The sequence below is a fragment of the Leptodactylus fuscus genome, chromosome 1, assembly GCF_031893055.1.
Source record: "Leptodactylus fuscus isolate aLepFus1 chromosome 1, aLepFus1.hap2, whole genome shotgun sequence".
In the NCBI taxonomy this organism is placed as follows: Eukaryota; Metazoa; Chordata; class Amphibia; order Anura; family Leptodactylidae; genus Leptodactylus; species Leptodactylus fuscus.
Window position 1 is genome coordinate 353,016,963 of NC_134265.1, and position 22,595 is coordinate 353,039,557.

Genomic DNA, 22,595 nt, shown 5'->3' on the forward strand with positions numbered 1-22,595 from the left:
CAAATGTGGACACTGATTCTAAAAACAATATCCCCAGTATGCCTCCTGAATAAACACGTATCTCATGCTGTGCCCCCTGGATCAAGATGACTCCTGAACTGTTCCCCCTGATTACAGAAACAATGTTGTGCCCCTTGATTACGGACCCATTGTACCTCTTTTTAAAGAAAATGCTCCCACAAAATAAGTCAGAAATAGGATTTATACTATCTGATGTGGCCCGGACTGTTGGCTCACACTTGGAACCGTGAAAATCATGGGCGTGTGTATGGGCCCATAGAAAGAAATGGGCCAGTGTGCTGTCCGTGAAATACACAGACCGCACACTGATCCATAGCATGGTCGTCTGCAGTCGGCCTTATCCTGAACTTGGAGGGGGAGTAAATACTTTCTGCAGGTGTTGTACATTGCTTTAGTACCCCCCCTGGTGGTGAACAGTCACTGCACCGCCTCTCTTAGCTGGCACAATCTGATCCCTGTGAATCGGATCTAATAGAATAATCCAATAAATTTGCTGCTAAATAGTAAAGCCCCGTCTCCGAAAATAAAGCCTCTTCCGAAATTAGAGATCAGGCTGACGTAAAGAGATAATTCAAGATTAAGGCTAAAATCAAGGCCGAACCCATGGGCAGCCGCCTCGTAGCCGGGCCGGGAAGGTAAGGCCTACGTTGGCAGGATAACCTTACATTTCTGCTTTGGGTTGTCTGGCAACCATGTGTCTTCCAGCTGGGTGACCACCATTTTACCACACTGGGCTGTGCAGACTTGATTTGCATTTGTTTTACCTAGACAATATGGCGGTAGCTCAAGGAATTAGTATATACGGTAGCATGTAAGTCAGGGGCATAACTTGAAACTCCTAGGCCCCAACGGAGCCCCCACTTATCATGTGTCATCTATAATATTGGGGTCTTTGTAGGTTATAGAGAAGCCATTGGGCCCCCAGTGGTTGCTACCGCTGCACCTCCTATAGCTAAACTCCTGCACATAACACTATTTTAAGGAGCCGTTCATCTTCTGGCCGCCATTTTCATGCTTTCCGACTCCGTTTTTGACTCCTCCCCCAAACCAGCATAAAATTTCTACGTGTGAGCGGCTCTAAGGGTCAAAGAATTAGAAATTCGGAGAAACAATTCTGGCAAATTTGGTCATATCCCAAACCGATAAAGATCATGACTTAAAAAACTCTACCCAAAAGTGGCTGGTCCAACCCATTTTCTGAACGTGGCAGGGGCAAGAATTTTAATTTATTTTTAATTTATTAAAACCTGTGAAGTCTATTACTTTATTATTTTCTGTTATTTTATGATTTTACATTTTTCTATTCTATTTTCTGTACATGATCATGGTGGCGGCCATCTTGCCAGAGCCCTGTTAACAGCATTTAGGGATATGCTTTACAGCATAGTCATGGCCATAGGTAACAGTAGTCTGGAACCGACTCATTGGCGCAGATGTATTATGATTATATTGCCATAATATCATCATAAAAATTTGTGATTTTTTGACACAAATTGTTTTTGTTTCACAAAAAGTTTTTTTTGCGCCAACCAAACTGCTTTCTCAAAAGGGGCGTGACGAGGGTATATAGATTTTCATTATTATTTAGGCCAAAAATCTGGCATCAATGATGCAGCAAATTTATGCCAGCTTTGGGGAAGAAGGGGTTACAATGCCACGTGCAGTGCTGTAACCCCTTTTTCCCCAGGCAGCAAACGTATTACTTTCCTTTCCAGGCGCACGACCTGGTGGAAGGTGCACTTCATATATAAGGAGGTGTATTTGGCACACCCTCCACTAATGATGGGGTTATTATAACGCCAGTGTCCATAAATCTCCCCCATTCAGATCTGTAGGAAAATTTTGTAGACAGGGAGGGGAGGAGATAAGGTATGACATCATCTATTGTCAGTAGTAGTGTTATCTATAGAGGTGTTATCTTCTATTGTAATACAGTCTGTGCTGTAAATAAGGTAACTGCTGCAAAGAAAATGCCAAAAGAATTAAGTCTATTTTTAGGCTTAGTGGCCAGAGTGAAAATTGCAGGACACTGTAAATTTTTTTATATAGATGCTGTTATGGAAAATGTAGAACAAAATTTAAAAAATTGTTAAAAACATATGATTAGACTAAAAAAAATTGGTTTGAAATGTGGATCATTTTCTGGTGACGCATTGCCTTGATAAAAAACATCCCGATTTTGCTAATGGAGATGTTGGCAAATATGGATGCAACGTCCCAGCGTGTCGACCTAAGGGGTACATTGTAAGTAGGAACGTATAATTCGGCCATCTGTATAGTGAGCACTGCTGACAGCATATCCCAGGGCAATGTAATAGAGCGTGGTCCGGAGCAGTACATGGTGGGACAGTACATAGTACTCGCTTCTTACTCCCTGTGATCACTTCCTGTAGAAAACCTTCAATTGGTGACCCTGTCTATATCTGAGTCTGAATCTACCAGAAAGAATATGTACCGGTAATAGCTTCCTTCCAGAAACAGCCCCACACCTGTCCATGTCTGGTATTGCAGCTACATTGAAGTGAATTGGTCTGTGCTGCAATGACCTGTCAACAGTAGGGACACTTGTGCTGGAAAAAAAAAAAACAGAAGCCAATGTGTAGTTTATTAAAAGGGACCTTCCGCCACCTTCTGCAACTCTTTTCATCCTTCAATAGTTGCTGCCCCTGATTCTGGCACAGTTGTAATTTTTTCTTTAGTCCTCACCATTCCTGAGCAATCAGGGTTGTTAGTTTCCGTACCCAATGTAATAAGTAGGCTTTCTACTTGCAGGTGCTTGCTCTCAGATTATGTGCTCCAATCTAGGACCGCCTACCCGACTGTAGAGAACCTAATTAGCATATTGGGTGCTGAAGCTAACAGCACTGATTGCTCAGGAATGGTGGGGATTAGAGAAAAAATTCCAACTGTGTTGGAATCAGTGGAGTGCCGCCTAAATATACAGTACAATGATTTGGTGTTGGTAGAGGTAGTGAAAAAAACCCTTTAAGAGGTCCATGGGCTTTACTGCCTGGGGTCACGCGCTGACTCTCCAACATTTTGCTGAAATACTCTGTGCTGCTGGTGACCTTGCTCCTCCCATTATGTCATTAAATTTCCCCATTGGTTGTGGCTGCTTGGTCTTCTGTAATCCGGTATAATAATGCAATCTCAGATTATCGGATGCCGGATTAATACCGTATATGTGACTTTTGTAAATTCTTACTCTGTGCACTGAAGCTGAAACTCTACAGATGGCCATGAATGGAACAAGTATGTCTGCTTGTCTCCAAGCTCCCCGGGAAGAGAGGAGGCCTGCAGCCAGATGCGCTCTGGATCTCCCCCTCCCCCTGGCTGATGGGGGGCATTATACACGCACAGCTGGACAAGGATTTCCTAGCTCATAGTCAGGGCATAATGAAGAGGAAATCAGTGTAAAATGAGCATTAAATATATCACTGAAGGAATTCTCTATCATCTCCTCCTCAATGTTCCATTTTCTTCTCCCGCACCGCTGTGTCTTCTTCTCCCGCACCATTTTGTATCATCATCTCCCGCACAGTCTTGTATCGTCTTCTCCCGTACCTCTTTGTGTCTTCTCCCGCACCGCTTTGTGTCTTCTCCCACACAGTCTTGTATCGTCTTCTCCTGCACAGTTTTGTGTCTTCTTCTCTCGCACCGCTTTGTGTCTTCTTCTCCCGCACCGCTTTGTGTCTTCTTCTCCCGCACCGCTTTGTGTCTTCTTCTCCCGCACCGCTTTGTGTCTTCTTCTCCCGCACCGCTTTGTGTCTTCTTCTCCCGCACCGCTTTGTGTCTTCTTCTCCCGCACCGCTTTGTGTCTTCTTCTCCCGCACCGCTTTGTGTCTTCTTCTCCTGCACCGCTTTGTCTTCTTCTCCCGCACCGCTTTGTGTCTTCTTCGCCTACACCGCTTTGTGTCTTCTTCTCCCGCACAGTCTTGTATCGTCTTCTCCTGCACAGTTTTGTGTCTTCTTCTCCCGCACCGCTTTGTGTCTTCTTCTCCCGCACCGCTTTGTGTCTTCTTCTCCCGCACCGTTTTGTATCATCTTCTCCCGCACAGTCTTGTATCGTCTTCTCCCGCACCGCTTTGTCTTCTTCTCCCGCACCATTTTGTGTCTTCTTCACCCGCATTGCTTTGTGTCTTCTTCTCCTGCACCGCTTTGTGTCTTCTTCTCCTGCACCGCTTTGTGTCTTCTTCTCCCGCACCGCTTGTGGCTTCTTCTCCTGCACCGCTTTGTCTTCTTCTCCCGCACCGCTTTGTGTCTTCTTCTCCCGCACTGCTTTGTGTCTTCTTCTCCCGCACCACTTTGTCTTCTTCTCCCACACCGCTTTGTGTCTTCTTCTCCTGCACAGTTTTGTGTCTATTTCTCCTGCACAGTTTTGTGTCTTCTTCTCCCACACCGCTTTGTGTCTTCTTCTCCTGCACAGTTTTGTGTCTTCTTCTCCCGCACCGCTTTGTGTCTTCTTCTCCTGCACAGTTTTGTGTCTATTTCTCCTGCACAGTTTTGTGTCTTCTTCTGCACCGCTTTGTGTCTTCTTCTCCTGCACAGTTTTGTGTCTTCTTCTCCCACACCGCTTTGTGTCTTCTTCTCCTGCACAGTTTTGTGTCTTCTTCTCCCACACCGCTTTGTGTCTTCTTCTCCTGCACCATTTTGTGTCTTCTTTTCTTGTTCAGGTTTCCAGCTTTTTACAAATAATTGAACCATTTTATTCTCAGTTGTTAAGATCTCTGCTTGATGTCATCACTTGAAATTGTTCTTGTTTATAGCCCAAGACTGATAAATCTTATGAAATAATGTCTCACAGCTGAGAGTTTGCTACAGTTGTATCCATGCTAGTTTATCCTCTATGAGGTAAGCTCCAGGCTAACAAGTTGTATAAAACCGAAGGGTTTGTCTGACTAGTAATGATACAAGAATTTGTAGACTTGTACTGTTAAGGCTACATCGACATTTGCGGCGGAGTCCATCAAAGTGTTCTGATCTTCTAATGGACCAGAACAACGGACAGGCAGCGCTAATGTGAATCTAGCATCAGGTGTTTGACCAGTTACAACCATCAAAAACACATCAGAATGATCCTAAAAAATCAAAAACAGCTCTTCTTCAGGTTCCTCTTCAGTCCCTCACCAATGTCTACTTCCTGTTCTCTGTTCACGCACAGGAAGTCAGCATGGAGCCAATCACTGACTGATGTGGGTTATCAGTGAAGCCACTGATTGGTTGAGAGCTCATTGCTGCGGGGTATTGGATAGAGATGTACGTTACTCCCTTTTTATGTCATTTTGTAGAACTAATGGCTATAATACACTGTAATATAGAAGAATTGTATTGTATTATAGGAGCCATCAGTCATTTGTGTGTTCGTGTCCCTAGTGGTGCAAAAAAAGTTAAATATTAGAAATTTCGCCATTTTCAGGGTCAACGGCGGTGCAGGCTGAGAAGTCCAGGTGATAAATGAGGTTTGGACAGAAAATAAATGGCTGAGATTTTGTGATGGGAAGAAATCGATGAGATTTTGTGCCAGTCCTTGTGATAAGAAGACGTCTCATCTATTAGGGAATCAATAAGGGAGTCGGGAAAAGACGACAGTCACATTATGTGCATGGATAAGTATCTGCAAATATGAAGTCGGAAGACTGCCCCCTCCCCCACCCTGACCAGCACAGCCGAAACATCTCATAGAGGATAATACACAGGGCTGAAAGTCGTCTGACTACAGCCATGTACTGCCTGCTAGCTCCATAGGTATCTAAACCTATTGTGTGTGGTACTATTAGCTGAGCCAGTGTATCTAAGCATGTAATGTGCGATACTGTCTGCTGCAGTGGCGGATCCAGGGTTTGCGGGGCCCTGGGCAATTGACTTTGGCGGGGCCCTACTTACTGGGGGTCACGTAATTCTAACCTGTACTTCCCAACTGTTGAAGACCAGAAAGAGGGAACAAAATGTGCGGTGTGTGCAGCGCGCCGCAACAAATTAGCCCCCACCCACTTTTATGTTGACTCCACCCATTCTCATTCAATTTTCATGTGATTCCACACAGTATATTTAAAACACAAAAAAACCACACAGTATAATCCTCCTACAGTCACCCATAAATTATATCTCCCCCCCATTTTCATATACATCCTTCATCTACCCCTAGTTTCATGTCCCCCCCTCTATCTCTGTCCCCAGTTTCATGCCATTCTCCCCCTTTATCTGCCCACAGTTTCATTTTCCCCCCGTCTCTGCCCCAGTGTCATGCCATGGAGATGGAAACCTGCAGGCATTTTTCAAACCCGTTCAAATGAAGTGTGCGTCCGTGAGCGCCTGTGAGCGTTTTGTGCTCCCCGCGGCAAAACGTTTTTGTTTTTTTTAACCGGACACAGAGTCGGACATGCAAGACTTTGTGTCTGGTTTAAAACGGTTTTGCCGCAGAGAACATAAAACGCTCACTGGCGCTCATGGCCAGACTCAGTCCGACAGGTTTCCGTCTTCTGCATGCAGAAGACGGAAACCTCAGAACGGAGACCAGACGCTGGTGTGAATCCAGTGTTAGCTGTGTTTTGCTCAGTAGGGCCTAATCCTTGAAGGGTTTGCCCAGGAATTACAGGTTTCTACAAGGAGGCCGGTGAAGGAAAAAAAATAAACCCCACACTCACCTGTCCCTGATTCTCCTACCCCTGTCCGCTCCAGCAGTGCCCCAGAGTTTTTTCAGTCCTCGCCACACGTAACTGATGAAGTCAATCATCTGCCTCAGCAGCCTAAGGAAAGAAACCGCGATATCACTCACATATGTCACCTGTGATGTCACGTGTCCTTTCTTTAGGCCGCTGATTGGCCTCAGCAGTCACGTGTGGCGATGACATCTGCCAGAACAACGCTCCGGGAGCCTCTGGACCAGACGGACGTGGGAGACACCGGGGACAGGCGAGTATGGGTTTTGCTTTTTTCTTATTTGTGACCTTTCCCTTGCAGAGAACTGTAATTCCTGGATAACCCCTGTAACATCTCAGTATACTGAACATCACACTATAAAATACAATTCTAGTATGCATAATGGTAGACATGTACAGAAGAAAACACAGAAACACACTCATATGCTGCAGGATATACTTAGGCCTGGTTCACATCTGCATTCGGTATTCCTTTTTGGGAAGTCCGCTTGGGGTTCCCCCAAACAGAAACCTATACGCATTAAAAAGCGGTGAGCAATGAAACCACACGGACCCCATAGACTATAATGGGGTCCATGTGTTTTCCGTGCAGCGTCCGCATGAATCGTGTGGTGAGAAAAGTGCTGCAAGTACTCCTTTTCTCTCCACGTGATTCATGTGGACACCGCACAGAAAACACAAAGACCCCATTATAGTCTATGGGGTCCGTGTGGTTTCATTGCTCACCGTTTTTTAATGCATATAGGTTTCTGTTCGGGGGAACCCCAAGTGGACTTCCCAAAAAGGAATACTGAACGCAGGTGTGAACCAGGCCTAATACATATAACATATATTTACACACATACATTCATATACAATATACATACAGACACACACACCTATCTACAAACATACAGGACTCACACAGTATATCAGACACTTTACACAAATATACACACATTAAATATACATACATATATACACACACACCTATCTACAAGCATACAGGGCTCACACAGACACTTTACACAAATATACAAACATTAAATATGCATATTTTTACCCAAAAAAATGTACTTACATTTGGCCTGGTGCACTGGATATGAAGGAGGCTCCTGTGCAGCTTTGTCCTGTCTGGCCTGTGGTGAAAGCTCTTGCTTCATTGCAGTAGCCGGAAGACTACCCCCTGCACACGCCGATCTGTGTGGGGGAGGGGCAGCACACGTCCTGCTACATGCAGTGCACAGTGCAGGGAGGAGAAGCCCCGCGCCTGCTAACTCGCAGGGAATGGTAATAGGTCCCGGCCGTGCCGCGGGGCCCTGCTAAGCGCGGGGCCCCGGGTGGTTGCCCGTCTCGCCCGGCCCTGGATCCGCCCCTGGTCTGCTGTTGTATATAAGCCTAGCATGAATGACGTCGGCTTATCCGGTGGGATTTCGGTGGGATTGGCCGACTGTAACATTTATTCATAAATTTGTACATTTTTGGTTTGTTCTGGCATATTTAGTTTATTAAATCTCCCCCAATGTGATAAAAACCTAGATAGTACCCATAGGGGTGCCTCAAATGGAAACACCAACCACAACCGGTCAGATACTGGACACTAAAGGGGGTCTATCAATCCAAAATGACTCCCAATCCAATGAAGGTACCATATAGGGGGCTTTAATAGCTCAGATACATATCTATATGGCCACAAACCCACGAATCAATTCATAGATAATTATCTATGTATGGAAATGCAAATCAGTCTGCAAGTGCATTGGGGGAGGAGCCTGGTTTTCTAGATTTGCCTACTGCCACAAGTGCTCCAACGTTCCTCTGTGATCGCTTCCCAATGCCAACCCAGATCTGTGATTGACCAGCTTCTGCCTGTATCACTGAAGTCTGTAGGGAAATCCAGTATATCAAGCCCCACCCCCAGTGCACTTGATTTGCATATTCATAAATCAATGATGTAGTGCATCCTCAGTTTGTAGCCACAGAGATATCATCTATTGTAAGCCCTATTATAGGCTTGGAAGATATTCTGGACCAGTTAGATTCCCTTTCACATTTGCCATTGTGGCCAGCTACGTACACAGCGAGGTGGGGGGGGGGGGGGGGCAGTATTATACAGGTAATGGCTGTCAGCAGAACTACTGTTGATCTGATACTGTAAGTGTAACCCATCAGATTCACTGCAGGATATGAGCACAGGTTGGGGTCCAATATAAAGCTGGCTCTCATGTGCAGACAGGAGCCGGTCTCTGACTTGCTATGAACTATAGGATTATATTATCACCTATTAAATCTCCCCAGGCAGCTCTCAGACCCATCTCACCAAGCTCACTCCATGTATAGAGTGCTGCTGAAGAGATTATTTTTGCCTTATAGGATCTGTGATTGCTGTGTGCAGAATCTCCAGTGTATTTCTATAAAATTCAGCTCCATGCTCCTCCCTCTGCCTCCTGCTTTCAAGACTTGACAGGAAGAAACCTAGTGCAGGCAGGAAGTACACTGAAGCTGTATTACATAGGATTACAAATTGGCAAATCAGTTTCTAATGAACTGGATTCAAGCCAAATATTTCAAATTGTTTGTTTCTCAACAAAACTAAGCCATTTGGGATTCATCTTGGACGTACTAACCTGGCTGCCTGCTGTGATGTACATTGCAGTAACTTATTATACTCTAGGGTCTCTTCAGACATCAGGATATAATAGGGGAGGTGTAAAAATTAGAAAAAAACACTTATACTCACCTTCCGTTACCCCTTTTGGGCTTGCTCACGACATCCGGCGCTCTGCCTCCTTGCTGCGTCCGGCCCACAGCAGTGACATGGGCACACCAAGCATCGCATACCTCCCAACCGTCCCGATTTCCGTGGGACACTCACGATTTTGGTGTCCTGTCCCACAGTCCCAGTCGAGCACTGTGAGCAGAGGGAGGGGGCGTTCCTCACCGCTCACACTGTACAGCACGATAGGCGCTGCTGTGGAGAAAGACGTTCCTGACTGACTGTCAGGAATGCCCTTCTGACTGTAAAGAGCTACGGTACCGGCACCACTAGTTTTTTACCCGGGGCACAGATCGGGAAAGCCAACAGTGCGCTGAATTCAGTGCACTGTCGGCTTTCCAGCAGTATATAGAACTGCCTGTGCCCCGGACCATCAAAGGTCCTCTTTAAAGCAGGAGCTGTCACAGCTCAGCTCCTGCTTTAACGCTGTACTCTGGCATTTGTAGCCGTGATATGACGCGTATGAGGGAGAGAGCAGCGGGGGAGCGATGGAAAGTGAGTGTAAGTGTTTGTGTTAAACATTAAGGTGGAACATAATGTAGGGGGCCCATGAAACTGGGGACAGATGAAGGGGGGGAGAACGGTATGACACTGGGGCAGATGAAGGGGGGGAGAACGGCATGACACTGGATCAGATGAGGGGGGGGGGAACAGCATGACACTGGAGCAGATGAAGGGAGGGGAGAACGGCATGACACTGGGGCAAATGAAGGGGGGGGGGACAGCATGACACTGGGGCAGATGAAGGGGGGGAGAACGGCATGACACTGAGGCAAATGAAGGGGGGGGGGGCGAACGGCATGACACTGGGGCAAATGAAGGGGGGGAAAACAGCATGACACTGGGGCAGATGAAGGGGAGGAGAACGGCATGACACTGGAGCAGATGAAGGGGGGAGAACGGCATGACACTGGAACAGATGAAGGGGGGAGAACGGCATGACACTGGGGCAAATGAAGGGGCGGAAAAACGGCATGACACTGGGGCAGATGAAAGGGGGGAGAACAGCATGACACTGGGGAAAATGAAGGGGGGGAGAACGGCATGACACTGGGGCAGATGAAGGGGGGAAGAACGGCATGACACTGGGGCAGAGACGGGGGGGACATGAATTGGGGGGGTATGAAACTGGGGACAGAGATGTAGGGGGCAGCATGAAACTGGGGACAGAGATGGAGGGGGGGACATGAAACTAGGGGCAGATGAAGGGTGTATATGAAACTAGGGGAGAAATGGAGGGAGGACATATAATTTACGGGTGACTGTAGGAGGATTATACTGTGTGGGAGCACATGAAAAATGAATGAGAATGGGTGGGGGTCAACATAAAAGTGGGCAGAGCTTAATTTACAGCGCATTTTATCCCTCTTTCTGCTCTTCAAAAGTTGGGAGGTATGGCATCATGGTGCTATCACTTGCTGCTCTTGGGAAGGACTTTGTACAGACCAAGTGCAGTATGGGGAGACTCCGACCCCTCCATCTGTCCAAAGCATCATTAATAGTATAGTCTGCTTTACGGCAACTGTATTAGCAAGGAAGAAGAACCCAAGATGGTGGACAACCCGTAGAAGCACATTCACTACATTACAACACTCTATCATAGTATATTACCGTATATTACTTTTATACTACCGTATGCCGCACTACGTAGGCTGTAGTGATTCTCTATATTGGGTAAGGTGATGTAGTAGAGACTAAAGGTCATTTCTAAGATTATTACAATTCATGTAACAGGCCGCAGTAATCTGCTCGTACGTCATGACCTATATGACTGCAGGCGCGATGGATTCGTGTAATGGGGGGGTCTAATGTATCACCTACAAGATCTCACTTCGCACCTCCAGAAGCAATTGGCGAGGACAGGGAGAGATGTAAGTTTCTACTAATGTGTATTCCTGTAAGAACAATCATTTACACCGCCAACAGTGTGTGAAAAAGTATGTACCCCCCTCCAAATGCCCCCTATTGTATAGTAGTTGCATATAATGGTTTCTTATATTAAAACTGAAGGTGGAGTTAACAAGTGTTATCATTATTACTACCTACAAAGAGTCTGATAATTCATGCAAAAAAGTATTTGCCCCCTTGAAGTACCAAGTACCTTCTGCCGCAAGCATTGCCCTTCTATCATTCCTCTTTGTCACTGATCTGTAGGATTTTTAGGGGCTGTTACAAGTAGGAATCTGCCCCGAATCAGTGACACATTCTGCCTCCCTTTGTTATCAAGGATGTTGAAAAAATAAGTGTCCTGCTCGATCTTATTGTGGATGCCATGGCTGATTCAGCTGCGGAGTCTGCGTCTCGAGCCTCCTTGCCGCCATCTACCTGGGCCTGATCGGTGGCGGATAGCGGTGATGGAATGCCCATGCTTTGGGTAGCCGGCAGCCGGGAAACGGCATCTGAAAAATGAAGAGGAATTCCTCTTCATTTTCCATCATGTGAAAGATAGCTAGGTTAGGGTTCTCCCTTGTGTATCGCTGACTCTGTTCCCAAGATATTGTTGTCTTTTAAACTATGCAAATAAGACAAGGGCATTTTTATTGCTCCAAAGAGGTCAGAGGCAACACCCTCAATACTCATTTGCATGTTAATTAAAGCAATGGTGAAAGCACTTTTTGGTTCAGGTGACAGTAACCTATCTATCTGCAGGGCTGGGGTGATATGCTGGTTCTGGTGACAGTAACCTATCTATCTGCAGGGCTGGAGTGATATGCTGGTTCTGGTGACAGTAACCTATCTATCTGCAGGGCTGGGTGATATGCTAGTTCTGGTGACACTAACCTATCTATCTGCAGGGCTGGGGTGATATGCTGGTTCTGGTGACACTAACCTATCTATCTGCAGGGCTGGGTGATATGCTAGTTCTGGTGACACTAACCTATCTATCTGCAGGGCTGGGGTGATATGCTGGTTCTGGTGACAGTATAACCATTCTATCTGCAGGGCGGGGGTGATATGCTGGTTCTGGTGACAGTAACCTATCTATCTGCAGGACTGGGGTGATATGCTGGTTCTGGTGACCGTAACCTATCTATCTGCAGGGCTGGGGTGATATGCTGGTTCTGGTGATAGTAACCTATCTATCTGCAGGGCTGGGGTGATATGCTGGTTCTGGTTACACTAACCTATCTATCTGCAGGGCTGGGGTGATATGCTGGTTCTGGTGATAGTAACCTATCTATCTGCAGGGCTGGGGTGATATGCTGGTTCTGGTGACACTAACCTATCTATCTGCAGGGCTGGGGTGATATGCTGGTTCTGGTGACCCTAACCTATCTATCTGCAGGGCTGGGGTGATATGCTGGTTCTGGTGACCCTAACCTATCTATCTGCAGGGCTGGGGTGATATGCTGGGTCTGGTGACACTAACCTATCTATCTGAAGGGCTGGGATGATATGCTAGGTCTGGTGACAGTAACCTATTTATCTGCAGGGCTGGGGTGATATGCTGGTTCTGGTGACAGTAACCTATCTATCTTCAGGGCTGAGGTGATATGCTGGTTCTGGTGACAGTATAACCTATCTATCTGCAGGGCTGGGGTGATATGCTGGTTCTGGTGACACTAACCTATCTATCTGCAGGTCTGGGGTGATATGTTGGTTCTGGTAACTATAACCTATCTATCTGCGGGGCTGGGGTGATATGCTGGTTCTGATGACAGTAACCTATCTATCTGCAGGGCTGGGGTGATATGCTCGGTCTGGTGACAGTAACCTATTTATCTGCAGGGCTGGGGTGATATGCTCGGTCTGGTGACAGTAACCTATCTATCTGCAGGGCTGGAGTGATATGCTGATTCTGGTGACACTAACCTATCTATCTGCAGGGCTGGGGTGATATGCTGGGTCTGGTGACACTAACCTATCTATCTGCAGGGCTGGGGTGATATGCTGGGTCTGGTGACAGTAACTTATCTATCTGCAGGGCTGGGGTGATATGCTGGTTCTGGTGACAGTAACCTATCTATCTGCAGGGCTGGAGTGATATGCTGGGTCTGGTGACAGTAACCTATCTATCTGTGGGGCTGGGTCATTGTGTTTGGTTTTGGCAACAAATTCACTTCAAGAATACATAGATCTGAAGATTACACAAATCTCAAGAATACATAGCTTTTGCTTTACTTTGTTTTTCGGATGTAAAAGTGTAGCCTACGTTTGGCTCATATACTAGATCTGCTATCAGAGAGTGTCTTTTATTTGGGTAGACTTGGTTGATATATTTCAAGGGTCCCCTATTAGAATGTATATATGTCGTCTTATAGTTCCCCATTGCACATGTATGGCCAGTTGTAACTTCCCACAGCAGTATTAGTAGTTAAACACTGAGCTAAGAAGCTAGATCTGTAAAACATATCGGATCACTTGGGGGGAGGGGGGGATGTTTTACATGCAAAAATATTAACTTTTTCAACAAACATAGCATAAATCGGTCCCGTAGGCATCAGGCTATGAACAGGAATCAGTTGTCCTGGGGCCACTGACATCAAGTGAATTCATGGGTGACTGGAAATGGCTCGTGGCCGACGTGTAATAATGATTTGTGGGTGTTGAACTCCAAATATTCTTTTTAGAAGATTCTTGAATAACATGTGTCAGTATGAAATGTTTTATTCATTTCTAATCCATACTATTCGTCCAGTAAACCACGGGAAGGCCTACTATGATATTAGAGATATTCAATGCTTCTTTGGTATTCTGAATGGCCATTATGAATCAAGGCAATTTAACGAGTTGTAGATGCCCTCGAGTGTCTTTGTGTCCCAATTTCAACCAAGAAAAAACATGGAAGCACAAAGTGGCCCAGATGCCACTGACCGATTCGGCTGACATTCGAATGTTATCCAATAATACTATCCCTTCTATCAGAGATTAATTCCTATCCTGTAAGATCTAGTTTTGCACGTCTGGAGAGTCTCAGGTTGACGACCACTGGTGGCAATGTTGACTGGACCCGGTACATGTCTCATCTGTTGATCAACTGTGTTTCGATGTGCGGAGCAGGATTGTTACAGCTTAGCTCCACTTTACGACCACTATCTTGGCTTGGGTAGTACCACATTGGATAGGTTCTAGTGCGTTTGTCACTCATTTTAATATCCATAAAGTTTGTTAATCAATTCAAAAAGTTGCCCAAGGTCAGAATTTGTTTTTGGATAGGCATGAGCTGAATTATCAGACATAGCCCAGTGACCGACGTGGTGCAGGTTTTTAATGACTGGTTTTGCATTTCTGATGCATTGTGTAATGTCTACCGATATCTTCATGTAACGCCTTCATTTTGTTTTCTGCAGGTACCTCGGGATAACGCGACCACTCACCTATCCAGCGCGACAGAATGGCAAATTGATGGCTAAGATGGTGTTTATCGTTTGGCTTCTCTCTGCCTCTATCACGCTCCCGCCACTGTTCGGATGGGCTCAAAATGTCACCGTGGAGAGGATGTGTCTGATAAGTCAGGACTTTGGATATACCGTCTACTCTACTGCAGTTGCCTTCTACATCCCTATGACTGTCATGCTCATTATGTATCAGAGAATCTTTGTAGCAGCAAAAATCAGTGCCGAGAAGCACAAATTCGTGAACATCCCAAGACTTATCGAACAAGAAGGCATTTATTGCTTGGAAGATAAAATTGCTCCTAAAAAAAGCTCCAAAAAGAACAAAGCGGTTGAAGAGTTTGCCACCTTGTCCAAACTCATACGCCAAGACAGGAAGAACATCTCCATCTTTAAACGAGAGCAGAAAGCCGCCAGGACTCTTGGGATAATCGTTGGAGCCTTCACCTTCTGTTGGCTTCCATTCTTCTTGTTGTCCACGGCCAGGCCTTTCATTTGTGGCATTAGGTGTAGCTGCATGCCCCTCAGACTGGAGAGGACACTTCTATGGTTGGGCTACACCAACTCACTCATAAACCCATTAATCTATGCCTTCTTCAACAGGGATTTAAGGACTACGTTTTGGAACTTGTTGAGGTGTAAGTACACCAATATCAATAGGAGGCTGTCGGCCGCCAGTATGCATGAAGCATTAAAAGTTACAGAAAGGCATGAGGGCATCTTGTAACTTGTTCTTCATGGTTCCTCACCATGGACCTTGGACATCATGACTTGACCAGGACTTTGAGAGACACGCTGTTTAGTGCCTATCCCGAGAGACGATGCTTTATGGTGAACTGTCTTTTGATTTAGTTTTTCAGTATATTTATTACCATGGTTATTATAAACCTGTTGGGTAGAAATACAGTTGAAAAATATGTCTACTGTACGCTGCTGCTTTCCAAACAGTGTTCCTGGAGCTCTATGGAATTTGGTTCAGAGGTCTCCAGAAGACCAAGGTGGTTGTAGGGCCTATAAGCCACTTTGCAGTAAGGATAGGCTGGTTCACCAGGAAAAAGACCCAGCAAAAAGTTGGAGTTTTTATAAGGGTTCCCCATGAAACCTCACCTTTAAACCCCCATTACTTGAAGGATAGGGTGCTTCTAGGTTTCGAGGAGACAGCAACTAAAATTCACCATAAAAGTGGCCATACACATTAGTATAAAATTAATCAAAATGGAAGATTTCAACCAAAACAATTGTTCGTTGGGTGAAATTTTCAATCAATCCTTCGTCCTTCATCAGGTATCTGACTGTAAAAACCAATATGGAGTAAAATTTGCATGGCATCACCAGAAAAATTATCTACGTCTGTCTAATATGTATGGTCACCTTTATGGTAGAGATGAAGTGGTTGGATGACCTCCCCATGAGACACCTCCAGATGAAGTGGTTGGATGACCTCTCCATGAGACACCTCCAGATGAAGTGGTTGGATGACCTCTCCATGAGATACCTCCAGATGAAGTGGTTGGATGACCTCACCATGAGACACCTCCAGATGAAGTGGTTGGATGACCTCTCCATGAGACACCTCCAGATGAAGTGGTTGGATGACCTCTCCATGAGACACCTCCAGATGAAGTGGTTGGATGACCTCACCATGAGACACCTCCAGATGAAGTGGTTGGATGACCTCTCCATGAGACACCTCCAGATGAAGTGGTTGGATGACCTCTCCATGAGATACCTCCAGATGAAGTGGTTGGATGACCTCTCCAAGAGACACCACCATCAAGTCACCATTACTGTAGGGATGGGATGGTTGTAGGGGCTTTCCCTTGAAATGAAAATTTTTGTCAAGAGTTCCGTTTTTGGTAAAAATGTTGGTAATCACTCCTCTACTTGAATGGACCTTGTATAAAAAACCACACGTAAGATTTTCTTGTAAATTGACCAGAGATGTACTATGCCGTGACCATTACTGAATGTGCATTCTTCTCCAGCTCTTAACTACAAAGGTTTACATGAGGGTAACGTTCACACAGCTTCAACACTTCCCGTCAGAGACAATCATCACCAAATTGTGACCATTTCTTATTATGACCAGTGCTCGGCATGTATAGACACCCGTAGTGTGCTCGCCTTAGAGGAAATCACCACCAGAATCCAATCGGAGCTCCAAAGCTTTGTACATTTGTATGGTTCTGTAGGTGACAACTTGTAATACAAAAATGTAAATAGAGTCGACGCCATCATTGGTAGAAGATCATTTTTGATACATATATTTCCTAGTGGGGAAATGACACAATCACAATGGCATAAAATTGTGAAGGTGGAATGGTATTTCTTATGTGTTTTGCCTCAGCTCGGTAGCACTCAGTACATCTGACCATCTGTTTGTCCATATGAACTCAATAAAAAGGCTTTGCCCACTCCTGTTCTAGTACTTGGCTGATGTGTGTATGTGATATTAGACCATCGACGGGAAAATATGAGTGTAATGATGGCTAGGACTATCTTCGTGTACAGATAAGGTCGTGAATAGAGATGAGCAAGTAGTTAAATACTCAATATTCGATATTCGTTTCGAGTAGCCCCGCAATATTCGACTACTCGAATCGAATATCGAATCCTATTATACTCTATGGGGGAAATGCTCGTTTCAGGGGTAAGCAACGTTCGATCAAACTGAAATTACCAAGTCTACGAGTGAGGGTCAGGCTGGATTCTCCGAGAAGTCTTCTCCGCGCTGCGTCCCCGCGTCGTCATCCGGCAATGAATTCACTCTGCTAGGCATCGGACCTGGGCAAAGACGACTGCACATGCCCGCACTACAAGAAAATGGCCGCTTACAGTCAAAGTGGCCATTTTCTTGTAGCGCGGGCATGCACAGTCGGCTCTGCCCAGGTCCGATGCCTAGCAGAGTGAATTCAGAGCCGGAAGATGCTGCGGGGAAGCTGCACGGAGAAGACTTCTAAAGGTAGGAGAAGAACCAGCGTTGATTGGCTGACTGTATAGCATTCGGCCAATCAATGCTGGTTCTGCATCAAATTTTTCCATTCGAATAGCGAGTGGTACTCGATCAAGTATGAGTGTTTTGAATACCGTAGTATTCGATCGAATACCTACTCAATCGAATACTACTCGCTCATCTCTAGTTGTGAACAAAGTAATTTTTTATCAAAAAGTTTCATCTTCTAGTTGGCTTCTCAAAGACATGTCCATTCTTTCTTCAAATGTTCTATCTATAGGGTTGAGCGATCGGGATCGTAAAAGATCGGACTCCAATCGGTGATCGAGTAAATTTCACGATCGCGATCGGAATTCCGATCCCGATCTTTTCTGGCGGGATCGAGGTCAGAGGTTATCTCAAGATCGGCTCATGTATATATCATGAATAGGGTCGAGCGATCGGGATCAGGAAAGATCGGATCCCGATCTGCGATCAAGCAAATTTCGTAATCGGGATCGGATGGTGAATGATCAGAAATCAGATTTTAAAATCGATCCTGAAATCTCAAGATCGGCTCTATCCTATCTATCTACATTGCTATTGGATGTCCTCTGCCTCTGATCAACAAAACCCCCATCAGGCCAAGGGATATTGTAGTAATAGTAGTCCGAACAAGTATTCTGCAGACAGGTATCGAAGGTGTATGTCCATCTTTAAAGAAGAGTGGTCATCTGATCGGTGCTTTTATCCAAATCTGTTCAGCTATTCCAAAGATATAAGCCCTTCTAATGGAACTGTTAGCTAAATGGGTGATAATTTTGTGGTTTCTATAGGGACCCACTTGGCTAGTAGACTCTGATTTTTGTCAATGGAGTAAAGGCTTATATCTAAAGGGATTTGGTAAAACAAAACATCAAATTGTTCAGGGTGACAGCGCCTGTTAGTGTATGTCAGATGTGATAACAGGTCCACCTTTAATGTTCCCATACACATTAGATAAGTGTTGTCCAAACATGCCAATTTCCGTGGGCCCGGGAAACTTTCTGACCCCAGGTATCCTCTTTGGGCCACTTCCGGCCTCTGGCTGGGTCACACGCCCCAGAGTCACCGCTGAGCAGTGGCGTAACGATCGTGGTCGCAGGGGGTGGGACCGTGACCGGGCCCAGAGCTGTACAGGGCCCCGCGGCCAGCTGGAAATGGCCGGTGCCCCAGACCACAGAGGTTGGGGAAATCCTTGTTCCCCGACCATTATACATATTGTAAATGGAAAGGATCCCGACTGGAATCAAATGCCATCCCAATACTTTATACTCACCTGTTCTAGGCTTAGCATCCACCGGGGCTCTTCTTGAGGTAGATGCTAAATCCTAATGGGCTGAAGGACCTTTGATGATGTCATCATCAAAATTTGCACCTGGGCCCACAAGACACTGCCCCTGAGGCCTGTGATTGGATATCCGCGGTCACTTGGGACGCGCCATTGTAATGATATTACGTCAAAGTGTCATGATGTCGATATGTGACCACTGAGGCCCAGTGACTGTCACCCTGCGGTTTGTGACATCATTCAGACACTTCAAGAGGATTCCTGGTGACTTCCAAATGCAGAGGAGAGGTGAGTATAACTGTTTGTTGCTTGTACTCACCTCCCCTGGTGCCGCACAAGTTTGGCCGTTATCTATTAGATTATTCCAACAGATAGGAGCAAATATTACTCACCGATCCACTCTCCTGTCCTATCTGACCTCCTCTTCTGCCTTCAGAGTGCGGACATTGCGCCCTCTGGAGGAAGAAGCAGAGACTGGGCTGGATAGGAGCGGGGTCGGGGAGTAAAGTATTGGAATAATCCAATAGATAGTGGCTAATTAAAAAAATTGCACCCCACCATTTTTGGCCAGGATCGCCTCAGGCCACCCCTGGGTTTGGAATACACTGACATTGCCATTATATCGATGGGAGTCTCTATGTTTAGAGTCCCATCAGTTACGTAAAGATATTTCTCTTATGGAATCTTATGGAAGGTAATGGGGGGGGGGGGGGTTGGTCATGTCAGATCCAGCTCTGTTACATCACCATGAATCAGTGTGTAAAATACATTCATCCTGCTATCAGTTTGTACAGGAACCTCAATGCTCACACAATGACCTATGTACTTGCATGCTGGGACTTGTAGTTGCACACTCTGATGAGGATGGGGCGTGGGGTGGTGATCAGTCGCCTTCTTTCTTCTGCTATGTGATAAATGGGAGCGTGCAGGGGACATCTTATGGCTGCGGGGGATTTGTGACAGCTCAGTTGGGCAGTGAGATGAGGGGCACAGAGGGGCACGAGCCGTATTATAGAGAGAGGGGCCTGCAGGAATGATGAAGAGGGGGCAGCGACATCAATGAGCTATTTATACACACAAGGACGACTGTTCTCTTGTACATTTTCCATATATTATTCCTCTGCAGCTCTCGGAGTGTATGCCAGTGCTTGTGGCCAAATGCAATCCTAGCTGCTGTGTAATATACACTCACCGGCCACTTTATTAGGTACACCATGCTAGTAACGGGTTGGACCCCCTTTTGCCTTCAGAACTGCCTCAATTCTTCGTGGCATAGATACAACAAGGTGCTGGAAGCATTCCTCAGAGATTTTGGTCCATATTGACAGGATGGCATCACACAGTTGCCGCAGATTTGTCGGCTGCACATCCATGATGCGAATCTCCCGTTCCACCACATCCCAAAGATGCTCCTCTATTGGATTGAGATCTGGTGACTGTGGAGGCCATTGGAGTACAGTGAACTCATTGTCATGTTCAAGAAACCAGTCTGAGATGATTCCAGCTTTATGACATGGCATTGCATTATCCTGCTGAAAGTAGCCATCAGATGTTGGGTACATTGTGGTCATAAAGGGATGGACATGGTCAGCAACAATACTCAGGTAGGCTTTGGCATTGCAACGATGCTCAATTGGTACCAAGGGGCCCAAAGAGTGCCAAGAAAATATTCCCCACACCATGACACCACCACCACCAGCCTGAACCGTTACCGATACAAGGCAGGATGGATCCATGCTTTCATGTTGTTGACGCCAAATTCTGACCCTACCATCCGAATGTCGCAGCAGAAATCGAGACTCATCAGACCAGGCAACGTTGTTCCAATCTTCAATTGTCCAATTTCGATGAGCTTGTGCAAATTGTAGCCTCAGTTTCCTGTTCTTAGCTGAAAGGAGTGGCACCCGGTGTGGTCTTCTGCTGCTGTAGCCCATCTGCCTCAAAGTTGGACGTACTGTGCGGCGTTCAGAGATGCTCTTCTGGCTACCTTGGTTGTAACGGGTGGCTATTTGAGTCACTGTTGCCTTTCTATCAGCTGGAACCAGTCTGGCCATTCTCCTCTGACCTCTGGCATCAACAACGCATTTCCGCCCACAGAACTGCCGCTCACTGGATGTTTTTTCTTTTTCGGACCGTTCTCTGTAAACCCTAGAGATGGTTGTGCGTGAAAATCCCAGTAGATCAGCAGTTTCTGAAATACTCAGACCAGCCCTTCTGGCACCAACAACCATGCCACGTTCAAAGGCACTCAAATCACCTTTCTTCCCCATACTGATGCTCGGTTTGAACTGCAGGAGATTGTCTTGACCATGTCTACATGCCTAAATGCACTGAGTTGCCGCCATGTGATTGGCTGATTAGAAATTAAGTGTTAACGAGCAGTTGGACAGGTGTACCTAATAAAGTGGCCGGTGAGTGTATATACTGTATATATATTGCTGCAAACACCGCATTACTGCACAATAGTGAACACTGTAAACCCCTGCAAGCCATAGAGGATGCCCCCTGCTGGAGTCAGCCACCGATGCCCCCGGATATAGTCTCCACCATCCATAGACGCTTCTCCGTTTCCCAATGCACCTGCCATAGATATCCCCAAAATCTCCACCTATTATACTATGGGGTATGAAGAAACTCCAGAGGATAATCATTTACTGCAATGCATGCTGAGGCGGCCATTATAGTTTGTCACAGTTTGTTCAGTTTCCTTAAAACCAAACAATGTGGAATATTCGGGTTGATCTGTCTTGTTCGTCCCTCTCTGAATAACACGCTCAGTGTTCTAAATTTTGTAGCAGACCTAAAATTTTCAGAATAACCTGCCATGCTTTTGTATATGCGGTGTATCACTAGTAACACTATTTCTGACCATTACATGATTTGCAGTTTTGGCAGTTTTCCCCTCTGTTATGTTCATTTCCAGTTCTCCCTGAGCTTGTGCATGTAAACCAACTACTATGATATCTCCAATGGATGAAACACAGAGGAAAACCGAGATTCTGCTCCTTCACTATCACTCAGAAGCTTCAGTAAACTTATATAGAACAACATAGAGAAGTAGAGAAGGACTGACCCATACTGATGAGGAAAAATAATTTGGCTAGATATAAAACTTACCATTAACTCCAGAAGCCACCATTTGTCTAGGTGTATGTTTCTTTCTTTCATTTTTTTCCTCCCTCTTCATAGACAGCTATTGGAATATGTGATCTGATACGTCAGTGAACAGTCCATCTTGCGAAACCAAAACGGATTTCAGAGTGAAATTGTATAGTACTCAGACTGGGTGCAACTCCGAACAACTGATCCGTGGGCGGCTGGCTGTTGGCCCCATACTGATATCCTAAGGATAAGAAACATGAAAAAACCCCTTCAAGGATGTCACCAATTTTGGCCTAAAGTGGTATGTCGAGATATGAAAACAAACTTAAAGGGATCCTATCATTAAAACTCAATTTTTTGTCCCTAACACATAGGAATAGCCTTATGAAAGGCTATTCTTCTCCTACCTTTAGATGCCTTCTCCACGCCACCGTTCAGTATAAATCCTGATTTTCATCAG

The 22,595-nt window shown here is 45.7% G+C and overlaps 1 protein-coding gene across 2 annotated transcripts in view; it reads left to right on the plus strand.

Annotated features, from left to right (window-relative positions):
* LOC142188244 (5-hydroxytryptamine receptor 7) overlaps window positions 1–15,675 on the plus strand; it is a 34,899-nt gene extending 19,224 nt beyond the window's left edge. For both annotated transcript variants that reach the window (XM_075261801.1, XM_075261802.1), the window contains exon 3: window positions 14,727–15,675. In XM_075261801.1, coding sequence (XP_075117902.1) covers window positions 14,727–15,498 — 772 coding nt within the window. In that variant the 3' untranslated portion in view covers window positions 15,499–15,675. The remainder of the gene's footprint in view (window positions 1–14,726) is intronic.
* Window positions 15,676–22,595: the final 6,920 nt, after the last annotated feature.